The 25489-nt window shown below is 42.9% G+C and overlaps 3 protein-coding genes across 10 annotated transcripts in view; 1 reads left to right on the plus strand and 2 right to left on the minus strand.

Annotated features, from left to right (window-relative positions):
* KIAA0586 (KIAA0586 ortholog) overlaps positions 1-618 on the minus strand; it is a 131453-nt gene extending 130835 nt beyond the window's left edge. For all 7 annotated transcript variants that reach the window (XR_013346450.1, XM_077819546.1, XM_077819550.1 and 4 more), the window contains exon 1: positions 285-618. Coding sequence is in view for 6 of the 7 variants with exons in the window: in XM_077819546.1 (XP_077675672.1) it covers positions 285-594 (310 nt within the window). In the remaining variant the exon portion in view is untranslated. The remainder of the gene's footprint in view (positions 1-284) is intronic.
* Positions 619-1577: 959 nt separating this feature from the next.
* TIMM9 (translocase of inner mitochondrial membrane 9) lies at positions 1578-13746 on the plus strand. 2 transcript variants are annotated; one of them, XM_077819553.1, is made up of 4 exons: positions 1578-1839; positions 10018-10081; positions 10599-10694; positions 13178-13746. In XM_077819553.1, the coding sequence occupies exons 2-4, from the start codon at positions 10043-10045 to the stop codon at positions 13310-13312; spliced, it is 270 nt and encodes an 89-aa protein (XP_077675679.1). In that variant the 5' UTR covers positions 1578-1839; positions 10018-10042; the 3' UTR covers positions 13313-13746. The 2 variants fall into 2 exon arrangements, with proteins under 2 accessions (XP_077675679.1, XP_077675680.1); XM_077819554.1 differs by lacking the exon at positions 1578-1839 and adding an exon at positions 5588-5658.
* Positions 13742-21788, minus strand: TOMM20L (translocase of outer mitochondrial membrane 20 like). Its single transcript, XM_077819552.1, has 5 exons — positions 21590-21788; positions 19749-19792; positions 18663-18744; positions 17737-17879; positions 13742-13879 (listed from the first exon to the last, which is right to left on the minus strand). The coding sequence occupies exons 1-5, from the start codon at positions 21786-21788 to the stop codon at positions 13826-13828; spliced, it is 522 nt and encodes a 173-aa protein (XP_077675678.1). The 3' UTR covers positions 13742-13825.
* Positions 21789-25489: the final 3701 nt, after the last annotated feature.

Genomic DNA, 25489 nt, shown 5'->3' on the forward strand with positions numbered 1-25489 from the left:
CACAGAATTTGGAGCCATATTTAAGAAGTGTGTGAAGTTTGGGGACATTTTGTACAAAGTTAGAAAAACATTCTAAAATATTTTATACAAAACATGTTAAAAACAAAGTAGTATTTCACAAAACTGGCTAAACCTGGTCAATTAGAAAACAAAAAAAAAGTATAACCAATTCATATCAATCTTTACAGACAACTTTCCTAATATAAATACATCCATAAATGACATGCTAGAAAAAGGAGCCGACTAGACAAATTACCCCAAAGAAATGGGGTTTGATCACATACCCTGTGTAACGCTGCTGGAGGTAGTGACAGTTGATCTATTCGGCAGAGGTTTGTTTGCTGACAATGCTGGAGGAATATAGGATGTTTTGTCTTTAATCAAAGCTGCATCATCTGCCTGGTAGGGAGAAGCCACTTCACGAAGCTTCTTTACCGAAATTTTAACTTTTTTTCTACCGCAGTCAGCAGCTGCTGTCCAAGTGCCAGTGGGTTTTTCTTTTGTGTGGAGGCTGGTGGAGCGGATAAGCACATCACTGGCAGCGAGGCTAGCCGTAGAGTCCTGGCTGACACTAGAATTACTTTCCACCTCCATGAGGAGCTCACAAGGCAGTTTTCAACACTCACAACCAACCTATTAATGGGGTTTAATAACATTATTAACCAACTAAAAGGGACAGTTTATTAATGCTTATGAATTGATTATGGACAGGGGCACCTACATCACAATAACCTAGGATTAAAGAAATAAGAGCACGGGGGGGGGGGGGCGCGAGTGGGATTTACAAGATAGATTCCAGCAAGTCATCCCAGGATCTAAACCAACATATACAACCAGTCACCTCCCCCCCCCCCAGCTCTCATCGTTTTACCATAAGAGGGGCAGGGACGAGCTACCCTGAACAGTTCTCATGGGCCTAACGCCACAGTATTTCGGTACCAAGCAGCGCCCACCTAGCCAGCAACAGTGCTGTAGCGAGGATAGGGTGCAGCATACACGTCAAGAATTGGGGTGCAGCACCCCCTTCCCCCACCGCAGGCTCCCTCCCCCAGCCCCCACTGCCCGCCCGGCAGGGCACAGGGCGCACGGCTCCCTCCCCCGCACCCCTAGGAGTACAGGGACCCCCCACACCCTACCTTGGGGTGCAGGGTGCCCTCGCCCCGTTTTCCCCGGAAGCTACAGCACACCCTCATTCAACCCCTACCCAGCAGCCACCGGAAATGCTAGTTACCATGGTAACAACACCAGCTTCCCCCCCCCCCACTACACCAGCCGCTTCCAAACCAGCGGCGCCAGCCTGCCCAATCCTTTCCCGGGTAGCACCGCGCATGCGCTTGCTACTGCAGGCTTTCGCGAGCTCAGAATCAATATGCATGCGGGGGGGGGGAAAAGAGATTCGGCCTTGCGCGCGAGACGCCGCATATCCAGAGCGCATGCGTAAAGCTGCCTCCCACGGGAAGGCCATTCACTACCGCTGCGCGGTCCCTTTTCTTTACTGTCCGGGTGGAACAAATACGCGATACAACCAACCGTTCCCCGCTATAATGCTGTAATAGCTGCCTGTGGTTCAGCTCTGTACTCCGGGTGCATCGTGTTCCAGTACGGCTGTCCCCGCCGTACTGTGTGGGCCCCCCAGGCACTCCCGGGGCATGGGGGACACTTTACAATGCTACACCACCCTGTGCCGCGGGCCAAGGTAAATCTGTCAGCGGATCCCTATGTGCCGATTCGTCTCCACGCGGAGTGAGGTGGGGGGAAACGTAGCGAATTTGCGGGGCGGAAGGAGGAGCTGAGGCTGCCGGTTCCCCCACGTGTCGAGAGGCGCTGGGCGCGGAGCGGGTGAGTAGGGGAGCGGGCCTGGCTGTCAGGACTCCTGGGTTCCATCCTTGGCCCTGTTTGTGTGACTGGGGTGGGAGCCCGTGCCTCAGTTTCCCCGGGGCGGGCGAGGTCAGGGCAGGGCTGTCGGTCCTTGGGGAGGCTCAGGGCGCTGCCGGGCTCGCTCTCCATCGCCCCCTCCTCGCGTGTCCTTGGCACCAGGTGGTGGCTCGGGCTCTCCGCTGGGACTCCCAGGCAGTGACCTTCCTTCCCCAACGTGGCTGCGGCCCGGGTGTACGGCTCATGGCGACTCATGTCACCGAGGGAACAGACTGGCTGCCCAGGGGATCGGGCTCTGGCAGAAACCTTCAGAGGAGATCAGATTTTCAGCCTGAAAAGGGAGAAGCAACAAAGACTCCTTAGGGACCACGAGAGATTTTGCTGCGGCTAGCAATTTTATGTGGCAGGTGCTCCAGGAGTGATCTAAAACCCTCAAATAGATTTAGCGTTTTGAAGAATTGGTGTAAATGTAGTCATGGTCATAGAGTTTAAGGCCAGAAGGCACCACTCCATCATTTAGCCTGACCTCCTATATATCATAGGCCACCAACAGCACCCACACGCTACACTCAACATTAGACCAAAGTATTAGTGGAGACTAGACTGTTATTTTCCAGAGGCTAAGGATAGGAGGGTCCTTGGTGCACCAGGGCTTTGAGGCCCTCCCAGTAGCATGGGAATAAATGTGATATCCCAAGATAGGTGTACAAGTGTAAGAGCTTTGTAATAATTTACTATCAAGGTCATGTACTCCAAGGCCAAAAGGGACCACTGTGATCATCTAGTCTGACCTCCTTTATGACTACAGCCCAGAGAACTTCTCCAAAATACAGTAGTTATCTCATGGTTATTTACTTTTATGGTACATTTTAATAATTTCCTAAAAAAAATCCATATAGTATTTTATATGTCAGGAGTGAGTGGGTGAGGGTGTGGCCTGCAACGTGAAGGCGATCAGACTAGAAGATGATCATGATGGTCCCTTCTGACCTTAAAGTCTATGAGTCTGTGTCTATGATAATGTGTGTTTAATTTTAGGGAATTGGGTAAAAACAACCTAAGTAAAAAAAAAAAAAATGAAGGAAAATGTTTTCTCTTCCATTTGAGAAATTTGCTGTCTCCTTCCACTAAATAAAACATTCAGATTGTAATTCAAAGAGCTCATAGATTGGCTACTTTAGGAACAATATGTCAACCCTTAAATGTCTATTGCTATAGACTATCTCAGATATTAAATCTCTACTTGACCAGGCCCTGCTATGGCTTCATACTGCTGTTCTCACTAATATCTAGCTCTTACATTGTGATTTTCATCTATAGATCTCAAGGTACAAAGAAGGTCAGAGTATTTTTGTCCCTGTTTTACAGACAGGGAAACTGAGGGAAACAGGGATGTAAAATGATTTGCCCAAGACCACCCAGCAATGTAGTGGCAGAGCTGAAAATAGAACCCAGGTCTTCTGAGTCCCAAGTCCTGTGCTTTATCCACTAGGCCATGATGGTTCTCAATACAATACTGTAAGAATGGATTTTCATAATTTGTGTTATCAGTCCTCTTTGCATCTTCACAATCCTTATTTACAGTTCTCGTTTAGGCACTCCACAATTACAACTGTTTTTGTAACCAGTTTGTAACATACTTTCATGAGACTCATTTACCACAAACATGGAGGAGATGCATCCATGCAGCAGCTTTTTTCCACAATACAGCCATGTCTCAGAATAGTTTTTATGTCTACACCACACTACCTGTTTATCCCTTCTGGAGAAATCTGGGCATCTAGTGTATTAGCACTATGGTAGCTGAGGGCATAAAAAAAATGTTACTAATATAATCAGCTCAAGGTTGGAAGCAAAAAAGTAATGTGTAAGATGTCTGCACTGATCGATACTTGTTACTCCGCAACAGTAAGCATATTATTGCATTTGAAGAAGATGCAGGGTTCAGCAGGACCAAAAAAAGTCTGTCTGAAGAATGTAAGTTATGAGGAAAAGTTAGTCTGTTGGACTTATTCTTGATGCAAGAGAAGAGACTTCAAGGTGACCTGAGACAGGCTTTCAAAATTCATAAAAGGGATTGATATATTTGATATTACCCGGTAAGAGATTCAGAAATGAAAGGATGTAATTTCAAAGCTAGGAGCAAATAGGGAATTCCAGGCAGAACAACTACTTCACACAAAAGATAATAAATGTATGGAATAACTAATTGGGAATGGGATGGGAAAATGGGCCAAATTCAGACTCCTTTCACCTGTCTGCACAGACTTCATTGGCATTTTATCCACTTGTATCAGGCTGGAATTTGGCTCAGTGAACACAAAGAAATCAATGTATTGTTGAAGGTGAGACCTGAAGGACACAGTGAAATATCAGGAAGAAGGGATTAAGATAAATCTGCCTTACCTGAAGCTTTTCCACCTAGGGCTGTGACCTCATCAGATCACGATATAAGTGGGGTCAGGCCTGGTCAGTACTTTGATTGGAGACCACCCAAGGAAAAAAGCAGAGGAGCTGTTTCATTTTTTTAAATGACATTGTATATGCTTAGAATTTGTTCAAGATGTTTCTAATAGATCTCTAACATTCAGCCTCACTAAGCCAAATTCAGCTCTGAACTTATTGAACTTAAGTGGAAGAAATCACGCACAGCTCCTTAATGGACCTTACTTCAGGGCTGAATCTGGCCCATTGACCTTGTGCACTGGATTGTAATTCATGATCCATGCAGCGTCTGAGTATAATTTGCAAAAAGAAATGGAGTACTTGTGGCACCTTAGAGACTAACCAATTTATTTGAGCATGAGCTTTCGTGAGCTATAGCTCACTTCATCAGATGCATACTGTGGAAACTGCAGCAGACTTTATATATACACAGAGAATATGAAACAATACCTCCTCCCACCCCACTGTCCTGCTGGTAATAGCTTATCTAAAGTAATCGTCAGGTTAGGCCATTTCCAGCACTGACGATTACTTTAGATAAGCTATTACCAGCAGGACAGTGGGGTGGGAGGAGGTATTGTTTCATATTCTCTGTGTATATATAAAGTCTGCTGCAGTTTCCACAGTATGCATCTGATGAAGTGAGCTATAGCTCACGAAAGCTCATGCTCAAATAAATTGGTTAGTCTCTAAGGTGCCACAAGTACTCCATTTCTTTTTGCGAATACAGACTAACACGGCTGTTACTCTGAGTATAATTTGTGAATTATTTAGAATAAAAATATTTTATGCATGGTAACTACATTAAGAGCATGACAAAACTTTGAAATAAAACAATACAAAAAGTAATTCAAAGGTACAGATGACATATGCCCTGACTCAAGCACAAGAGGGAGCTCCAAAGCCGTTTCTTTGATGTGTTAGTTGGGCCTACTGTTGGAAGACCTAAAGTACACCAACATTTAACACAGAATTTCCTGGGTCTTGTGTTGTCACAGCCTTGGTTTAATTTTAGTGTGAATTACTCTCTGTCCTACTGGTTTTCTGTGTAGTTGTACTTTGATTAGGTTCAATAAAAGCATTTCTGAAGCTGTATCTCAACGGATTAAAAACAAGTTCTTAAATTCAGCTCTAGCATGACAACTCTTAACTGTATGATCCTTACTTCCCAGACTGTCCAATTTTAACACACTTCTGTGATTTGACAGTCTTCCCCTCCATGAAAAATATATACATTTACAATGAACCCTCTCCACTCCTGCAGTGGGCCAGTTACAGAAGTGTTACTGATGGACCTAAAGGTACTATGTGGTAGTTCCAGGGGTAAAGTAAATTCAGGTAAGTTGAAGCTTGCTCTAATGCTGGACCTTCATAACAAGCCATGATTATATAGTCTGTCAAAACTGTTATTTGGCTTCGTACAGAAGAATAGACATCCAGCTCCCAGTGATTTCAAATCTCTAGATTAGGTAATGGCCACTGATGCTGATTATCTTGGTGAACAATTAGCCTCCTCATGACACTGTACATTTCTGCACATTTCACATATAATAGCTCACATCCATCAGCACTGCCGGGATTTTAGCCACACAGTCCCAGTCTGACAGTAATGAGAATCAAATGTTTCAGCCAAGTAAATTACTCAGAACAGTTGTGCTCAGGAGCCTATTGCCTCCTAAAGGCCCTATATACAGCTGGGAAAATTGGATTCCCACGCTTGTGAAATTTTAGAGAAGTTCTGACAACTGTGATGCTTGCTGCTGCTCCCATGCCATGGAAACAGAGAAATGATTGGCTCAGCTCTGGCTGGGAAGCTTTAACCTAATCACTGTTTTTATAAAAAGAAAGCAGGTTTCTTAAAGCTATGATTACCTGGAGATCAGCTGTTTCCATGGCAATGGGAGTGGCAGCCCACAGAAGGGAACTTCAGAACATTTTTCAGTTTCTAAGGCAAAGCTGGAGAGGCTGGGAATGCCATGTGTACAGGCATTAGGATCTAACAGGCTCAAGGTCTGTTACCTTTGGAAAGGGGATCATGGGGGAAGGAAAGCTTTTATACTTAACAGTACAAAGCTTTTAACTCTCAACTGTTTTTGTTCTTACATTTAATAAAACCACTGAAAATGGCTTTTGATATATTGAAAATGTTAATAGCAACTCTGTAGCATTTTAACAAGTGATATTATCCTAGGTATTTGCACATCCCTGGTGGTCCAGGGCACTCGGGGCATGCTGCTGTGTAGTCTAACCATATGCAGCCTTGTGTGTAGTTGTTTATATATTGGCTATCTGCCTTCCCCTGAGGTTACTCATGTTAAAAAAACACAGCACCTAGTTTTTCAGTCACGTTTAGCCCAAAGCAGTCCTCTTCCATCTTGAGGCTGGGCTAGTACAAGAGTTGCACCTGACACGTTCTGAGTGCTTTGAGCTGCCACGTAAGAAGTTTAGCCATTGTTGCCATGACTAACACTTAAGACAGATTCGAAAATTCAGGCAGAAATGGCTTATTTTATCATTCTTCCTTTAGTCTCAAAGACCAGATGTGAACAACAACTAGAACCAGATATGATATACAATGTAAACATACCTTAATATACCAGACAGTATATTTTGGATGTATAAGGCCAACTAGCAGTGACAGCCACTGAAGACATGCAGTAGAGCCATATTAATGTACTGCCCACAGTATGGAAGGCATAAAAGTAAGGGCAACAGATTTGTGCTTCAAAGACATTTACAGTCAGACAGTGCTGTTGTGTTAAATTCTAAAGGAAAGTTATTTTTCAAGTACAGCTGCAAAGGTTTTCTGGAACTTCAGTTTACGAAATCATCAGTTCTAATCTCATTAAATAAGTGACAAAATGGCAGGCCATCAAGTCTGATTAAATAAAAAAAAGATAAACGGAATACAAAATATGGGGAAGAGGTCGTGCTGGGAGTTGAGGCCATTAGCTTTTTGCACCCTGGCAGGGACACAGGAGTTTTCTGTTTCTCGGTGGGGCTTTAACACTCCCTGATAATGAGCTACCTTGGTTCTGACTTTACTAGGCTGAAGGTGGCTCCAAATATATACCTTGTACCCTCCACCCCAGGCATGTGCTTTTAATAAAGCTCAGTTTGGTATTGCTCATTGTTAAGCAGCCAGCTTTTATGTGATATGCCATGATTGATTTTTAGATTTTCACTCTTTAAACTTGTGCTCAGCCAGGCAGTTGCACTCATTCCTATCTGATGCAGATGTCACCATTTATCTGTGTGTGCCATCTCCAGTTTAGATTATTTTTTTAAACACCTTTACCTAATGATCAGATTTAAGCTAATGTAGAACACAGTCAACTTTCTTAGTGAAGTTTTACATAGAGAACATATTACATTCGTACTAGCTTCTGATTTGTTTTAAGTTATTTTCAGGTGCAAGTCAAGGGTCTAATCTATAGAGCCCTTTGGTTTGGTTTCTTGGTATCTGAGAGCGCTGCTTCTCCCATGCTCAGCACTGACGGCTGAGATCTACTCAGACACTTGAGCTAACAGTTCTCAGATTTGTACGTTGGGGGCCTGGGGTAGAATGTTCTCAGCAGAGAGCCTTTGACCCTGGAATTCACTTTCCTTTTCTTTCTTCCCACCACCACACCAGCCTTGATATGCCTGATCCAGAGGCCTCATCTGCAGTTAAAGTTTTGCCACTTTCACCAGTTTAAAGGGGCAAAACCCCTCTAGTGTAGATGCAACTGTAGAAGGAACAAAAATAAGCTATACCAGTAAAAAAACACCTCGTATAGCTGCATCTCCACTAGGGCTTTTACTGGCACAACTATGTGGCAAAAAAATTCCATCCCTTACCAACACAGTTATGTTGGCAAAACTTCTAAGCATAGACCACCTCAGAGTCTGTTGATCTTAGGACATGCTGCAAAGTTCATCTGTTTACTTGAGCCCTGTCAGAAGAGGTGTGAGTGGAGAGGATTTAGTGAGAACTTTGTGTGTGTGATTTGCTTATAGTGTTACTGCATTTGATTTTTCAATTTTTAATGTTAATTTCACCGAGGGATAGCAGTGAGCCTCAGGCCATGTATAAATTGGGGGAAGGAAGACAACAGCTTTCAGTATACATAGATTCATCAATTCCAAGGCCAGAAGGGACCATTGTGTTATACAGGAAGCCAGACTAGATGATCACAGCCATAGAACTTCCCTAAAATAATTCCAAGAGCATATTTAGAAAAACATCTAATCTTGATTTAAAAGTTGCCAGTGATGGAGAATCCACCATGTCCCTTGGTAAACTGTTTGAATGGTTAATTACCCTCAGTGTTGAAAATTTACACTGTGTTTTCCAGTCTCAATTTGTCTAGCTTCAACTTGCAGCCAGTGGATCATGTTATACCTTTCTCTGCAGGATTGAAAAGTCCATTGTCAAATATTTGTCCCCCATGTAGGTATTTAGAGACTGATCAAGTCACCTCTTAATCTTCTTTTTAAATTAAATAGGTTGAGCTCCTTGAGTCCACTACAAGGCATGTTTACTAATCCTTTAATGATTCTTGTGGCTCTTCTGTGAACCCTCTCCAATTTACCAACATCCTTCTTGAATTGCAGACACCAGGACTATTCTCTCCTAGAAAGTCTCAAGTCTTAACTTGTTTACCACACTGTATAAGGAATTTCTTTGTTTTTGAAGATCCCTTCTTAAATTCTTTCTTCATAGACTCCATTAGCTTTCACTTTTCCTCACCTGTTGTTCATTTCTTTTTTAATGCTATTTTTATTTCTTCTTCATAATCCCTTATATTTAACTCACTAGATTCACTGGCACAAGTATTTGTAGTTTTACTGTTTTTCTAATGACTAAAACAATAAATGTTTTAAAAACATGAGCTGGTTTCTAAGAAGTGGTGGGGGTGGAATTAATTTAATCAATTTAGAATACTATAGAGTGCTGTTTCTTTTATCCAAGTGTTGCTGTAACTGAAAGGTAACTAGAGGTCTCTTCCGCCCCCCGTTTTACTTTGTGTATCTGACAGCTCTTTACTTGTAGCTAGTTTTGGTGTTTTCTCTGTAATGTGTTTCACCTGTTTGGATCTTTCTTTAATATTGCTCTTCTCTATTATTTGAAATAGAAAAATGTAATTACAAAAACTGGCAGGGGGACTTGAAAAGGTGTGGTATCTGACCCTATGTTGGACATTTTTTTTTTAACTGACTACATTTCAACTTGATAGCTTCCATTTAAATGGATACTGTCAATGAGAATCATGTCACTCATTAAGGGGTTATTTGTAATAAGTAAGAAATTAGATTATTAAAACAAGACTCTTCTGTTATAGCCATTGCAGGGGGCTGCTAAAAAATCCAAAACCAACAAACTATTTCTATTGGAACTTTACAAATCATAGCATCATTTCTATTGGTTTTAGATTTTATAAAACTTTATTTTTATAAGATGTAAAATTTGAGCCAAATTTAACCAGAAGCTGTTCCTTTAAATCACATGTAAGTCTGTCCTTGTAGTATTTTGTTAGATGCAGATCATGCTGGGAACTTAAGACCCAGTAGCCACTTATTCTTGTTTCTTTGAAACCACAGTTATGTCTGGCTACGCTTACAGAAGGGGCAGAGTTTTATTCAGCCTTCAAATGTTATATTTCTTGTAGGTGTGTTTTGGTGTGAATTATGACACAAATGTTATCTTAAAATTAGGTGGCTGATTACAGACCAATAGAATATGGCTGGGCAAATATCAGAATCTGATCAGATCAAACAGGTAAGATGCTGTACTGTATTAATAAATGATGGTTTTGAGAAGCTTGTATTACCTCAACAGAATGAAGCTTAGCAATGGAGTTTTATGGAAGCTAGTTTCAAGAGGTTTCAGCATTTTATTTTCAAAGGTAGGGAAGTTATTAGCATGCATATATGAAATGCAGCTCCCCCTCCCCTCCCCCCCAGTTAATTACCAAGTAAAATGTTGCCTGAGTTGTATCTTAACTTCTTTTATGAATTGGGAACAGTATTAAGGTAGCCAAGATTTCATTATTTTAATCATCAGCAAATCAAGAGGCATGGAACAGTATCTGATCTAGGTGAACAGTAGCTGTCAATATCAAATGATGTTATTGAATTGATACTAAATTACCTCTGATGACTTGTCACTTTAAATGAGTAGTCTGTTCTGTTAATGTCACTGAATGGTACATGCAGCTATTGCAAACTGTACGTGGGAAAAGTTTGAAAATGTCTTCTTTTCTTTTAATATTGAATGTCTGTTCAATTTCTTACAGTTCAAGGAGTTTCTTGGGACATACAATAAACTTACAGAAACCTGTTTCCTGGATTGTGTGAAAGATTTCACTAGCAGGGAGGTTAAATCAGAAGAGGTATGCCCTTGTGTATTTTGGGTTTCTCTTTTGTGGAAATGCTGTATGATGATGTTTGAATTTGATAAGCAGCTTTGAAAGTTTTGATCCGATCAAAAATTAGTTAAACTAACCTACAAGAGGTTATAGCTCTTCAGTATGTAGGCAGCCTGCAGGTGAGAAATGTTAACTGAAGAGACAATGATATATTTGTGGTTCTGTTTCTGTGCAGATGTCATTCTGATTGGATTCTTGCTCTTTCATCTTAGCTCCCTTGCATGCAAACAATAGATCTCCCACATCACAGCTTTTGAAAAATTTTGACCCCTGAGGCTTGTAGTTGCAGGACTAAGTGCATGCCCGGCGCTTTACAGGACATTGCACATCAGACCTTGGAAGGCAGTATCTTCCTCCTTTTCTTCACATATATGCAGATAGCCTCCCTGTTTTCGGTGCTGACATTGGCCTTGTAATGGTGCAACAAGCAGCAACAACATATTTTGTTCTGGGGCATTCCTAGAGCCTCTATAAGAATGAGAATTCTTTGGAGAAGGGAAAATTACCCACCTGTAATCTACTTCTCTGAAGAGAGAATCTCCTGGAATGCTCACTCACTTTCCCTCAGAATTTGGTATCATCCTCTTTGGAGGGTGTTTCCCATCTTGCACTGTTTGTGTATTTTTGGAGCCATTTTTAAAGCATGAATCATTTTGAATTATTTTAGCCATACGGGTGGTTCACCTCCTGTGCAATTAAAGGAACTGAGTGAAATGTTTTGGAGGCAACATTTATAGCCTGCAGGGCTGATGTGACATCCAGTGCCTTGGGAAGGTCAGACTTGTACCTTATCCTGCTACCACTCATGGATAAAACTTCTTAATGGGAGTTCTGCTGGTCTGCTGGTGAAAATCCTGATGGATCATGCCTGTAGAGTCTTTTAAGATTTTTGGATATAAACAGCAACCTGTAGCTAGCCATTTTTCTTTTGTACTCTGTAAAGGGGCCCCCATGCTGCAGGACATGAGCTAATCATTAACCGATGGGGATTAGGGAGAAACTTTCTTTATGGACAGTTTATTATGTAATTGTCCATTACAGGGTTTCTTGCACCTTCTTGGGAAGCATCTGGCACTGGCCACTATTGGGAACAGGATACTGTATTAGATGGACCACTGGTCTGATCTGGTATGGCACTTCATACGTTCCTATTCAAGTTTTAGTTTCATATTAAGTAAATATCAAAAGCTTCCAGGAATCTCCTGTGAGCAATGCCACAATTTTTTTAAAATTCATCTTTGATCACTTTTCCACACAGCAACCCCTGGTGCAAGTCTACCCTTCACAAGGCACCATCCCCTGAATACTACACCCTCTGGGAGCAATGGTTTGGAGCTGTTCCAGGCTCCCTCATTGTAGTTATTTAGCTAGAGTTCACTCCTGCTCAACAGGTTTTACCAGGTAGCTGATGTCCAGACAACAACAGTTTAGACCTCCTTTCCCCATTTCTAAATTCTAAACATGATCAAAACAACTCCTAGTTTATTGGTAATGACAGAAACAAAGGGAACAGGACCAGTTTGCAAGTTTGTTATGCTTTCACTGTAACTATCAGTTCATATTTGATAATGACAGCTAGTTTGGGAGCATCATATAATGCAGGGGTCAGCAACCTTCAGCATGTGGCCCATCAGGGTAATCCAAAGGTGGACCGCGAGACATTTTGTTTACGTTGACCATCCGCAGGCAAGGCCCCCCGCAGCACCCAATGGCCGCAATTCGTCGTTCCCAGCCAATGGGAGCTGCGGGAAGCAGTGGGCTGTAGGGACGTGCTAGCTGTCTAACATGTGCAACACTGGCCCAGGAATAGCTTTGGAAACCTGCTGTAGATTGGTAAAACCAATTTTGCAAAAGTGATGCAGTGCAGAACATGGAATGGGCATAGTACTTTTACTACCATCCCAGCCAACTGAGCCACAGAATGACAAGAATAATTTCAGCAGCCCTAGGAAAAGTTCTCTGAGTACACACCATAAGTGGTAGATACAGTTAGTTGGAGGGATCCCAATGGAAGCCTAGGATAAACGGGATATACTAGGCCACATTTGGCTGCCATGGGCAGAAGGTGAGTCAAACAGAATTTAAAGAAATAGCGACTGATGTAATATTGGCCTTTGCCATAAGGTAGGAGACTATAGATTTTATTTCAGAGGATCGTAGGGATAAGGGAGACATAATGACTTCTTTCATTTTTAAAAGATTCTCTAGGGTAATTTTCCATTGGAATGAATGCCAAAAGAAAACTCAGCTTTTCATATTTTCCTTGAAAACTAAACTTGACATTTTTTTCCCATCAGGAACAGGCTGGGCAGTGATCATGGCGCTAAAGGCAGCATAAGCATAGGACACGAGTGTATTCACCTAGTCATATGCCATCATAAACTGTCTTCAGTCAGTTTTTCCTTTAATCATTGTTGTGGTCCTTCTGTGTCTCTTTTTTCCTGTAGATGACGTGCTCAGAACACTGCCTACAGAAATATTTAAAAATGACGCAGAGGATATCCATGAGATTTCAGGAGTATCATATTCAGCAGAATGAAGCTCTAGCTGCCAAAGCAGGACTTCTTGGGCAACCTCGTTAAACAAAAGAGAATTCTATTCCAACCTTGCTTTAAAGCAGTGCCAATGTTTGCTGGATTACAAGTGGAGGTGTTCTGTTGTGGGTGTGTCCACCAGCTCACAGCAGAGTTTCAGAGACCATTTGGCACGTGGAAATCATTGGGGAAACAATTATGGACTCTACCAAGAGTTGGTAATCGCCTGCTGGCAAACAGAGTCTATTTCTGTGGTCCTTTTTTACTGTGCAATGGAATAATGTTGATACAACCATTTCTAGAGGCCTGCAGACTGGTTATGCTGGTTACTACGTTGTGGGCAAGGGAGGGAGAGGACCGTTTTTTTGTTTCTTCCACTACGACTATTAATTTTAATGCAAAAAGTGCTGTACAGAAATATATACAAAAATGTCTTCAAAATGTTTTTATTTAATCAAAGTACAATAAATGGAAACTGTTCAGTTTTGTATGTATTTTCTTTCCAAACAAGGGTTTATAGGCCAGATGGCTAGAGTCCTGCCTTAACATTGTTGCCATCTCTCATTCCTTCTCATCTTCTGCACAGTCCTGCTCATTCAGTGCTGCTTGAAGTCGCTGACAAACAGATAAGAGTTAGTGACTAATTACCTCATCATCTAGGGGCATGTGAATAGTTATTTCTTTTTATTCTGACAAAGCCTTTGTTATCTCCTTCTCTCATCTTCTCGCCCATTCGAGAATGGCTAGAGCAAGCGCCTTCCCTAACCAGCAGTCTTCCCCTATGCTCCCCAGGGCAAACGGTTGTCATAGGATAATACAGTTATAAGGAATAGTCAGCATGGATTTGTCAAGAACAAATCATGCCAAACCAACCTAATTTCCTTTTTTGACAAGATTACTGGCCTAATGGATGGCGGGGAGCAGTAGATGTGATGTATCTTGATTTTAGTAAGGCTCTTGATAGAGTTCCAAATCCCATTCTCATAAGCAAACTAGGGAAACATTGTCTACATGAAATTTTACTATAACGTGGTTACACAACTGGTTGAAAGACCATACTCAATGAGTAGCTGTCAATGATTCGCTGTCATAGTTATACTGGATAATAAACTGAATTAATCAATACTGTGATACGGTTGTAAAAAAAGGCTAACATCGTGCTCGTTTTATTAACAGGACTGTCATATGTAAGATACAGAAGGTAATTGTCCTGCTCTACTCTGCACTGGTGGGGCCTCAGTTGGAGTACTGTGTCCAATTCTGGGTATCACACTTCAGGGAAGATGTGGACAAATTGGAGAGAGTCCAAAGGAGAGTAACAAAAATAATACAAGGTTTAGAAAACCTGACTTCTGACGAAAGCTTAAAAAAACTGGGCACGTTTAGTCTTTGAGAAAAGAAGACTGAGCCGGGACCTGATAAGTCTTCAAATATGTAAAGGGCTGTTAGCAAGAGGATGGTGATGGATTGTTCTCAGTGTCTACTGAAGAGTAGGACAAGAAATATTTGTCTTAATCTGCAGCAAGGGAGATTTAGGTCAGATATTAAAAAACTTTCTAACTATTAGGGTAGTTAAATCCTGGAATAGGCTTCCAGGAGAGGTGGTTGAATTCCCATCATGAAAGGTTTTTAAAAACAAGTTGGATAAACACCTGTCAGTGATGGTCTAGGTTTACTTGGGCCTGCCTCAGCAGAGGGGACTGGACTTAGTGACTTCTTGACTCCAGCCCTATATTTCTATGAGTCTGTAGCACTTGCCTTTATGTTATGAGGACAGACAGCTGCTATAAAAATAACACATGCAAGCTGGCACAACTCCATTGATTTCAAAGTTCTACCAGTTTATCTCAATGTTGATTTTGGCCTACTTTTTTTTTTTCCCCCTACATGAGTGGCACAGGAGCATGTTAATTAGCAGCATTCACTGGCAGAACTACTACTGCATACTTCCCCCACAGGAAAGAAGTAATCCAAAGGTTACTCCTAATCTCATGTTTATTACATGATACATGACTTATTCTTTCAATACTACTAGGCTACCCAGCATAAGAGAATGCCAGTAGAATATATGAGGTGCTCACAAGATGACATCTTCTGCTGATAAGCGCTGAGATAAAACATGAGCATTTATGCAAATTAAATGTTCGTGTTTTCAAGGTAGTGGAAACAATGGTTCTTTGTCATTGTTTTATTACAGTGAATATAATTCTTGAATCTGATTGTTAATGCAGTAGTATGACAGTTTATTGGTATTTCATTATCAAATAGCCTTATTCTGAATGGAGTAGAAAACAGACATGGTCTGTGCTTTGTTCAGTTATACACAACCACTGTGATGTATTACTGTGAATAAGATCTGGCAGACTCAATTTTATTTTCACTTTAACTGGTAAATAAAAAGGTATCCACTAAGCCAGTGGCTCTCAACCTTTCCAGACTATTTACTCCTGGGGGAATTCTGCACTGCTGCGTGCATAATTAATGAGCCCCTCAGATTTCTAATTTTTTGTGCAGAAAAAAGCTTCTGCCAAAATGTTGCTGTAGTTCTGCCTTTTGCCCACCAGAGGGCGCTGTGGTGGTAGAACAAAGCTGCAGCTCCCTGCCAGCGGGGGAAGAGAAAGAGCTGCCTTCTTCGCAGTGCTGGTCATGCCAGGTCAGGAGACAGGAGCTATGGGGAGACAGACAGTATGGAATTCTGAGGGGGTCAGACTGGGGCTCATAAGGGCTAGTGGGGGAGGAGAGACTGGGGCAGGGGCTGAATGGGAGTAGAGGCATGGCCACAGGGGAAAGGGAGGTGCAGAGCTACATAGGTACAAGGGAGTGGCTGGGTGGGGGCACAGAGACACAAGGGGATGGGGAGGAGCTACAGGGACACAGGGTGGCTGGGTGGGTGTACAGAGACGCATGGGATGGGGGAAGAGGTATAGGGAGACAAGACAGGGGAGTGGCTGGGTGAGGGCACAGACACACATGGGGACAGGGGCAGATGTGCCTGACTGAATAGGAGAAACTAGGAGTCAGCCAGGATCTGCATGGGGGAAGCTTCTTAACAATCCCTTCCCACCCCGCAAAAACTTGTTCCATGCTTTTCCCACCCATACCCAACAACCCTTCAAGTTCATACCCAGGCTCCATACCAGTACTTTACTTCCCTCTCCCTCAGCTCCTCCATTACCCCTGACTCCCCCAAGCCTTTGCACTGCTTCTGAGGGGTGCGGGAAATATGGTTCTGTATTGTAGTTTAAATGAATTATTACTGAAGAGTTCTGTATTAATATACCTTGTAAGGAATCTACTTGTCAAAAAACATTTCCTGAATCTTTTTTGTTGTCTGTATTGTTACAGACATACTTGCTGAGAGGTATTTTGAAATAAACTACCAAAAATAATTGAAACTGGTGTGATTATATTGTATTATTTTTACAAATAAAATATGCAGAATTTTAAAATATTGTGTGCAGAATTTTTAATTTTTTTGGCACAGAGGTACAGTACTTACCAGGAGTAAGTACTGTACCTCTTTCAAGAGTCTGATTTGTCTTGTGTACCCTCAAGTTTCACCTTACTTAAAAATTAACAAAATCAGACATAAAAATACAAAAGTGTCACAGCACACTATTACTTAAAAATTGCTTTCTCATTTTACCATATAATTATAAAAAATCTATTGCAATATAAATATTGTATTAACATTTCAGTGTATTGTTTACAGAGCAGTTATAAACAAATCATTGTATATGAAATTTTAGTTTGTACTAACTTCACTAGTGCTTTTTATGCAGCCTGTTGTAAAACTAGGCAAAAATCTAAGTGAGTTGATATGCCCCTTGGAAGGCTTCTGAGTACCCCCAGGGGTATGTGTACCCCTGGTTGAGAACCACTGTACGAAGCAATCTGGCTGCTAAATTCCATTTGGTGCAAACTTTAGTTTCAGGCATGTCCTCTTAAAGAACTGAGTTGAAATTCCAGTAATTATCGGTATTCAATCCAATACTCTTTAGAAGTGTAAAGGCAGAGAGGTGCTGCTCAGTCTTTTTTTCATAATCATTCCAGCTTGAGCCTTCTGTATTGGTTCCTTTCTTATTAAATATTACCCTTTCCTGACAATTCATGGCTTAAACAATTTACCTCAGCAGCCACAAGAACCAGAGTTCCAAAGTGCAGAAAATCAATGACAAGTACTAAAAATTGAGATACCGTTGTGCAACAGTATGCATCCGATGAAGTGAGCTGTAGCTCACGAAAGCTCATGCTCAGATAAATTGGTTAGTCTCTAAGGTGCCACAAGTCCTCCTTTTCTTTTTGCGAATACAGACTAACACGGCTGTTACTCTGAAACCTGTACAAACAATGGTTCTCTACAAAAAAAACTGCAAGCTCCCAATCTATTTCAATGTATATTGCTGACTAGATAGCATCCAGCACACGTAACACCAATAGTTTCCTCTTTAACTTTTTTAAAGTGTACGTACTTGTTTTGCATATGGTATTCTCCTCATAAGCATCTCAAAGACTTGTGGTGGTAGTGTATTGTGCAAGACCTGCAGTAGCTGACGTGGCTGTGCACACACTGAAATAGCATTAGTGAGGTGCTCCACGCTCTTCTTATGGTCTCCTGAAGCAAATTCATATTTTTAACTAAATTTTAGAGTTGATTGGAAAACATTCCCCCCCCCCAATGTTACTTTTCATACCATTCCCCCACCCCCCACCCCAAAAAAAACTGTCCGCTCCTCCACCCTTTGTGTTGTTTTCCAATGAAAAGACAAGTATTTGAGGAAAGTAGACCCCCTTCTGCAAAAGTGTTCATTTATTCAGAAACCCAAGTTTCCATAAATGCTTGATGGAGGGGCTACCTGAATTAGGCAGAACAAAGGAGGAGTAATTTTAAGTGATTGGGCTAGGGCCAGGGTTTGTATCTTTTGGGGAAAGCTCTTTGGGGTGGAGGGTGCAGTGAGAAAGGTGAAGGAGAAGAAGGTTGGGATGTATCAGGAATCTTCTTTAGTTACTCACTTTCAGGCCTTCTATAACCCCTCTCGACATTGCTTTAAAAACCTTTTAACCCTTTGTAATCCAGTAATAACTTTTAATTCTCCAAATCTAATTGAAATTTCATTTCCCTTTGCCTCCTTCCCCGCCTACTTTCAAGTGTAGGAATTCCTATCAGCATCAAGCCTCATGCTATCCACCATCTTGAAATAAGGTGGAGCAGACAGTGCCTGACTTCTGCATGTACAATGTGCTTGAGGTCTGACAAAACAATTTAGTTTGTCTGTGTTAAAATGATACTGCACCTTGACTTCAGCTGAGCATTTCAAGGCAATTTATGTGAAAAACAAACCAACTGCAACACACATCCTGCGCAGCTGTTGACAAGAGCCCATGCTTATGTCCTTACCTCTAGATAACCAGTGTTCTCCCAGCTGCACCTCTTGCAGAAAGAATTCCTGTACCCTTCCAATATTTTTCATCTTGCATAACTAAAGATGTTATAAAATATTTTTAGCTTAGAAATAAGACGCATCAGTGCAACTAAGACATCTCGGTAGTTACTGTGAAAACTGGTAGTAAAGAAAAAGATTTCCCAAAAGATTAATTTGCAGTGCTGTTTTCTAAATTGCCATTTAGACTTATATTTGTCAAACCTATGGAGGTCACTGTTTTTCTTGACACATCTTTGATTTCCCTCCTCCGCTCCCTGGGTCATTTTGCTTTTCCCAGACTGTTGACCAAAACAGTACTGTTTAAAAAAAAAAAAAACCCTACAGAGGTTTGACGACAGGGTTCTGTAGTCTGGGGTTGGGAATTATCTTAACTTGCTATATTAGTGAAAATGATTTCAGTGCTGCCTGCTAGTGCAAAATGGGTGTTGGTGAAGGGTGGTGGCTGCTCTTTGGGGAGATTATAGCTCTGCAAGCCAAGGTTGCGCCCTGCACTGAATTCTGGAATACATACATTGTTTTGTCTTCATGATAAAGATAAAATAGCTCAATAGTGACTGAGGATGTGGCTGTAGTAAAGGATGGGAATGCCCACAACGACACGGTAGATGAGTCTCTCCTCACATCCCCCACCTTGGGAAGTGAGGCAGGAGAGGAAGTACTAATGGTGGATAATTGTACCCTTCGACTATATCTACTTTCTCTAACAAATTAAGATTAGCCAAAACTTTATGAATGTAAAAGTGAGCTGCGGGTGTGCTACAAATTTACTAAATCAAAAACAACTTTAGTCTCAAATATGTCTTAGAGTTAAAAGGACACAGTCAACTTGAAACAGTTATTGTTAAAAACTAATTTCAGGTACTACACTTGACCATAAATCCCTCTCACAGTGTAGGGGGAGATTTTCAAGGGCACAAATGAGTTGGGTTCCTAATTCCCCTTTGTGCTTTGGCTCAGATCAGTACAACCAAAAAGACATTCAATGTTAAAGTTAGTATTCTTTCTACTAAGTTTAAGTGATTTTTAAACTGAAGGTTTACCTCAGCATCATGCTCTTTAGCTTTTTCACGTTCTTTTCTTCTTTCTGTAAATGTAACATAGTGTATTTAACTAGCTTAATAGTTCAGAACTCCAAAAAGATTGTCAAGTCTGCTTCTCCAAAGTTTTTTTTCCATTTTAGTATTGTCTAATCCAAAATGTGCTGATACTCTAACATGAAAACAGATATAATTGGAAGATAGAGATATGAGAGAAACCTACAAAGGTAAATTGTACCTAATTTTTTTTATTTATAAATATTTTTAAACTCTTCTTGAACTGACCTGTTAAATTTTCTATAACGTCAACCTCTTCTCTAAAATGAGAGATGCTCAGGGAGTTGAATTTGCCATATAGATATTTGTTGATACTTTATTAAGTACACCAAAATATTTCAAATTAAAAAAACCGAATCATGATCAGAAGGAAGCCAAGCTACATTTCAGTTTTATGTTGCTGATGAGCTCATATGTTTTACTACAAACACTCTGCAGAAATTGTTGCTCAAGACAGAATTTAAAACAAGTAAGCATCTGGAGTGAGATTTTCAAAAAACCATGGCCTTCTGCTCCTAAGTCACTTTTAAAAATGTTACCCTATGGCCAAGATTTGTAAAGGTATTTAGGTGCCTAGTGGGATTTTCCAAACCACCTAGGTGCCTAACTCCCCTGGTGCATAAGCAGTGTTGTAGATAGTCCTCTAGTGGGATTTTCATCTTTAGGCACCTGAATACCTTTAGAAATTTGGCTTTAAGTGTTTTAGAAGTCTAGGGCCCATTCTCAAGTGAATTATTAGACACGTAGGTGCACTAAGGGTATGTCTACACTGCTCACATTACAGGGTGGCAGCCCTGTGATGTGGGCAGTATAGACACGCTTTATCGATGCCGGAGAGCTCTTCCGGCGATTAAAAAGAACGCACCCCAAACGTGGGGTGGTAGCTTTATCGCCGGGAGATAAAGCACTGCCTATACTGGCCCTTTTCAGCGCTAAAACTTTTGTCGCTCGCGCGGGGGCGGGGGGTCCACACTCCTGAACGACTTAAGTTTTAGCACTGAACATGGCAGTGTAGACATTGCCGAAGTCTCTTTGGAGGTCAGTGGAGCTCACCTGTCGAAGTGCCTGAGGCCTGGTCTACACTTAAAAATGATGAGCGACTTCGCTCCAGCGCTCAGGGCCGTGAAAAACGTTTGCAGCTAGGTCAACCCAACCTCCAGCGTAGCTGTCGCTCGGTCAACAGCAGAATTCTTCCGTTAGCCTCTCCGTCAGGCGGACTCACTCCAGCGCCGGGGGGAAAAACCCCCGGCGGTGGCTGTAGCAAGCGTCTGCGCTACTGGAGTCCGGCCACCCGTCCCTAGCTGTGCTGCTGCAGGGCACTTATGAAAATAGGGCCCGGATGAGAAGTGATTTAAGCAGGTTGGAAAATCCCACCTGGGGTGATGGAGTGGGATTTATGTGAGGCAGGAATTATTTATTTTCAAGGGGGGGGGGTGAAAGGGAAGGTCCAAGGGCTGTAGGCCAAAGGGGCTCAGGCCTTAGACTTGACTAGGGTGAGGGGGGGGAGTCACTTCAGCCCAGTTCCCCCTGCGCCCTCCCTGCCCACGCTCCGTGTGGGACCGAGGCCTGGCACTGCTACGGGGAGGGTCTCTAACACACACACACACACACACACTGGGGGGGGGAGGCCTTGCATCGCAGGGGCGGTGCTTGCAGCTCGCCCGCCCGGGGAGAGGAGGGGGCTAATGCCTGGGCGACGGGGCGCCCCGCCAGCTCGGAGGCGGGAGCGGCCCGGCCCCGCCTAACGGCCTCCCGCTCCCCGGGCCGGGCCGGGCCGGGACACGCACTCTGCCGCAGCTTCCGCTGGAAGTCGGGGGCGTTTCTCCGCCGCCGGTCGAAGTAGACGCCGTAGCCGAGCAGGGCGAGGCCGCAGGCCCCAGCCAGCAGGAGTAGAAGGGGGCGGGCCCAGCCGCTCATGGCCGTTCCCGCCCGGCCCCGGCCCGCTCTGGAGCCGCGAGAAGCGGGCTTGGCTAGAGCCACAGCCATCCCCCCCTCCCGCCGAGCGCACGGCGCCGGGCGCCCCCGGCTAGTCAGGGCCGGGGAGACTCTCCCCCTGCCCACGGTGTTTTGGGTTTTTTTTGGGGGGTGGGCGGTCAATGCCTGCGAGCCCCGGGGGGCGACTCCTCCCCCAGCCCTTGGCTGGTTTCTGGGGGTTGGTCTGTGCCTGGGAGCCCCGGGCTCCCCAGCAGGGAGATGGCTCCGAGGAGACGCCTGGTCTAGCTGTAGGCTTTGCCTCAAATCTTGTTGCCAACTCCGCATAGCAGGAAGTGACCTGTCTGTATCTCGGGCCCCTCTGTTCCTGGCCGGGGGCTGTGCTGCAGGCAGGAGTGGAGGGACTGGTTTGTCAGCAGCAGCTCCCCCCCCCCGCTTCTCATCACCGCTGCGGCTGTGTCAGCTCACAGGGTTAGTTAGTGTTAATCTCCCTGAAATTGGCCCATTTAGCCTTTTACAGCTGCACCGTGCTATGGAAATAACCCCCACTTCCTTCTCCTACTGCCTCCGCCGGGGGGGACTGGTGCTCGTCAGGCCCATCGCCCTGTTACAATTGAGGAAGGGCTGGAGTACAGAGAGGGGATTTGCTTAAGGCCAGACATTGAGACCGTACCAGAGAGGGGAATCACAATTTAGGAGAGCCCAGATCTTTTCACAGCCTGCATTACTGCTCTACCCGAGTGCAGTACTCAGTTGATGAGTGAGGAAAAACTCATACAGCCATTAATTTTTATCTAGTCTAGCTCACAGTAAATGCTCACAAGGCAGGGATGAAAGACTGAGCCTATTTTCTTTGTTTCCAACCCAACTGTATCCATTAATTACTTTTGCCTAAAGGTCCAAGAATCAGATTACTTACTTACCTTCCCATACCGCTCTCATAAATTTAATAAACATTACATTAGAGAAAGCATATTATTGGAAATAAAAACGTAGGGAAGGTAATATTGCCGTTTATATTTGCCACTCCTCTCCCTGAGTTTGCAGAATGCTGCAGAGAAATTGAGCCCTCACATCCCATCCACAACTGCAAACTGCCTAGGGAACAACCTAGCATCTTTTTTGTATTTGGGTGTGAGGATGACGAACACAGTTACATATGTAATTTGGTTTGGGACAGCCCTTAAGTTCCCCTAGTTAAACTAATTGAAGCAGCAGGGAAATACTGTTCTTTAAAAACTGACTGCATTTGGTGCGTTACAAGACGAGTTTAAGAAAATAACATGATCATGTAGTCAGGGAATCTGGACTCTGTAAGCCTAGTTCTGGTACAAACTTTGCAAGATCTTGTAATTGGGCCTTGTTCTTCCCTCGCTATACAATGGAAATTACCCTCTATTTCCATAGATGTTAAGGCATTTGAAATCATTCAGCGGAAGGCACTATATACTTGCAAAGTATTTTAACAGCTTGGGAAGGTAGAGAGCAGAAACTGAGAATGTAGTGATCAGCTATCCAAAGAGAAGTAAAGTAAAATAAAATGGCGAAAGACACCAAAAAAGATGTAGAAAACAGCAAATTTAAAAGCAACTGAACACTTTCCACAGTAAGTGGTAGAAACCACATTTAAAATTGGACTGTAAAAGGCAACAGAGCTACTGTAAAGTGACACATACTGCTCATTCAAACCTGCAGTATTCCCCTTGGATAGACACTTACAGACGATATGATCACAGTAACAGCAAATGCCATTAGCAAGGGAGAGAACAGTGTGTAAACCAAAAGCCTAAGTTGTTTTTCTTTTAAAACCTTACTAGCCCTGTAAGTAAAGTTACTCCCAGGAAATTCAGAAACATTCACTGGGATGGTGTAGATCTACCTACACTTATGACAGTGATTAATATGGCCCTGGCAGAAAGGAATTTGATCATTGGTAATATCTTCTCCATCTCTAACTTGACTATGTCTTGCTCTTTTCAAATACATCCTGATTTTATAAATTTAGTATTTTTATAGAGAGCTCTTAGCTTGTTCTAAGGAAAAAAATCTTCTATGATGTAACAAGGTATTAATATAAATTACACAACATTTTATCCTTGTTCCATAAACTGGCATAGTTGGTAGGATCATGGCAAATTAGGTCAGGCTGTACCCATCTTGGGGATTAGAAATAAAGTAGTTTAGAACAGCATAGAAATTGACGGTACTGGATTGGTGTGACAAAGTGGAAATTTTTTGTAATATTTTTATGAAGCCTGTCTGTACCTCAGTTATCCCTATATGCTCCATTGTTAACTACGGGTGAAAAGGGAGTTTGCTGACAGAGTAGGTTAAGACAGGTATAAATAGTGCCTAGCTGTCTGAGGGCTTGGGTCCCATATCAATGGAGCTCTTGAGAAGACTATAGCAAATCCAATTGCCTGGACACAGACCATGGACACCTAGCAACCAATGACCCAGAGAGACATGGACTTCCCTACCTCTCATCAAGGCGACAGAATTGCATCTCCCTAGCTCAGGAACAAAGGACTGAAGGCAAGAGGTGGGGTGTAAGTTAAGTGTTGGCTATGGGAAGCAGTGAATGGCATGTTGGGAGTCTGACAAAAGGGGATCAGACAGAGAGGGAGACAGAGTTTGAACAATAGGACTCACTACAGCCTGGCTGGGCTCTGGCTACCCGGAAGAGACTATGCTTTAACTTTCACTTCTCTGTGATAATCCTGGTCTTCCTATGCTGTGTTCCAGTCAACTAATAAGCCCTACTGTTTGATAGCACTGCTGAGTGTCACAGCTCAGCTCCCTAAGATTCTGCAAGTCTCCCTCAGGAGTCTGTCTCAGTGGGACTCTGTGAACAGAGCTGATGGGGTGTCTAACATCCACTGAATGAAGGCTTGATTCCTCTTTAGAAGCATGAGGTTTGGGTAGAATACAGGCAGGTGAATCTTTTGGTTAATGTGATATGCCAATGAGACTTTAGGGAGAAAATGGGGATGAGGGCATAGTACAAACTTTGTCCCTATAAAAGGTGATATGTAGTGGGTTGGCCATGAGGGCACCCACCTCTCCGATTGTTCTTGATGTAATAGTGACCAGGAATGAAGTTTTGAAGAAGAGGTGGAGGAGAGAGCAGGTGGCCATCAGTTTGAAGAGGGCTCGCAGAGCATCAAGAACCAGGGCGAGGCCCCACTGGGGAGCTGGGTTTCAGACAGGAAAATACAAATTGTATAGATCTTTGAGGAATCAGTCTGTGACAGGGTGGGAAAAAAGGAAGAGCCAATGAATGGGTGAATGGAAAGCTGTTATATCAGACAACTGTACCCTAATAGGTCATTGATATACCTCTCACTTTTAAATTCCACTTGGTAGTCCAGAATCTTGGAAGGCAGAACTTCCAAGGCTTGGGAAGATGGAAGACAGCACCAAGAATGAAAATGTTTCCACTTCTGGAGGTAAGTCTGGCAGTTCCTGGGCTTTCTACTGGACAAAAACACTGATTTTACTGCAATTTAACAGGTTAATTCCATGGTTTAGAGCCATTCAGGAGCCACACCCTGAGGTTCACAGAGGAAGAGTTGGGGTGAATGAGAGACCGAGTTCTGTGTCAATAGGTCCTCTGTGGTAGAAAGTTGGAGGGGTGCCACCTCTGAGAAGTGGATGAAATTTGAATAGCACACCCATCTTGGCCCGGCTGGTGCTATAATAGCTTTTGCCCTCTCTTTGCTGAGCTTGAGAAGAGTCTTGAGGATTAATGGAAG

This window comes from Eretmochelys imbricata, chromosome 6 (assembly GCF_965152235.1).
Source record: "Eretmochelys imbricata isolate rEreImb1 chromosome 6, rEreImb1.hap1, whole genome shotgun sequence".
NCBI classification, from domain to species: Eukaryota; Metazoa; Chordata; order Testudines; family Cheloniidae; genus Eretmochelys; species Eretmochelys imbricata.

Excerpts from the sequence above, each read along its gene's own strand:
- TOMM20L (XM_077819552.1), bottom strand. The coding sequence starts at position 21,788 with ATGGCTGTGGCTCTAGCCAAGCCCGCTTCTCGCGGCTCCAGAGCGGGC. Across the intron at positions 18,745-19,748 it reads CTAAAGAGCATGATGCTGAG|TTATGCAAGATGAAAAATAT; the intron begins GTAAACCTTCAG and ends TAACATCTTTAG. Across the intron at positions 17,880-18,662 it reads AGAACACTGGTTATCTAGAG|GAGACCATAAGAAGAGCGTG; the intron begins GTAAGGACATAA and ends AATTTGCTTCAG.
- TIMM9 (XM_077819553.1), top strand. The coding sequence starts at position 10,043 with ATGGCTGGGCAAATATCAGAATCTGATCAGATCAAACAG. Across the intron at positions 10,082-10,598 it reads AATCTGATCAGATCAAACAG|TTCAAGGAGTTTCTTGGGAC; the intron begins GTAAGATGCTGT and ends AATTTCTTACAG. Across the intron at positions 10,695-13,177 it reads GGGAGGTTAAATCAGAAGAG|ATGACGTGCTCAGAACACTG; the intron begins GTATGCCCTTGT and ends TTTTTCCTGTAG.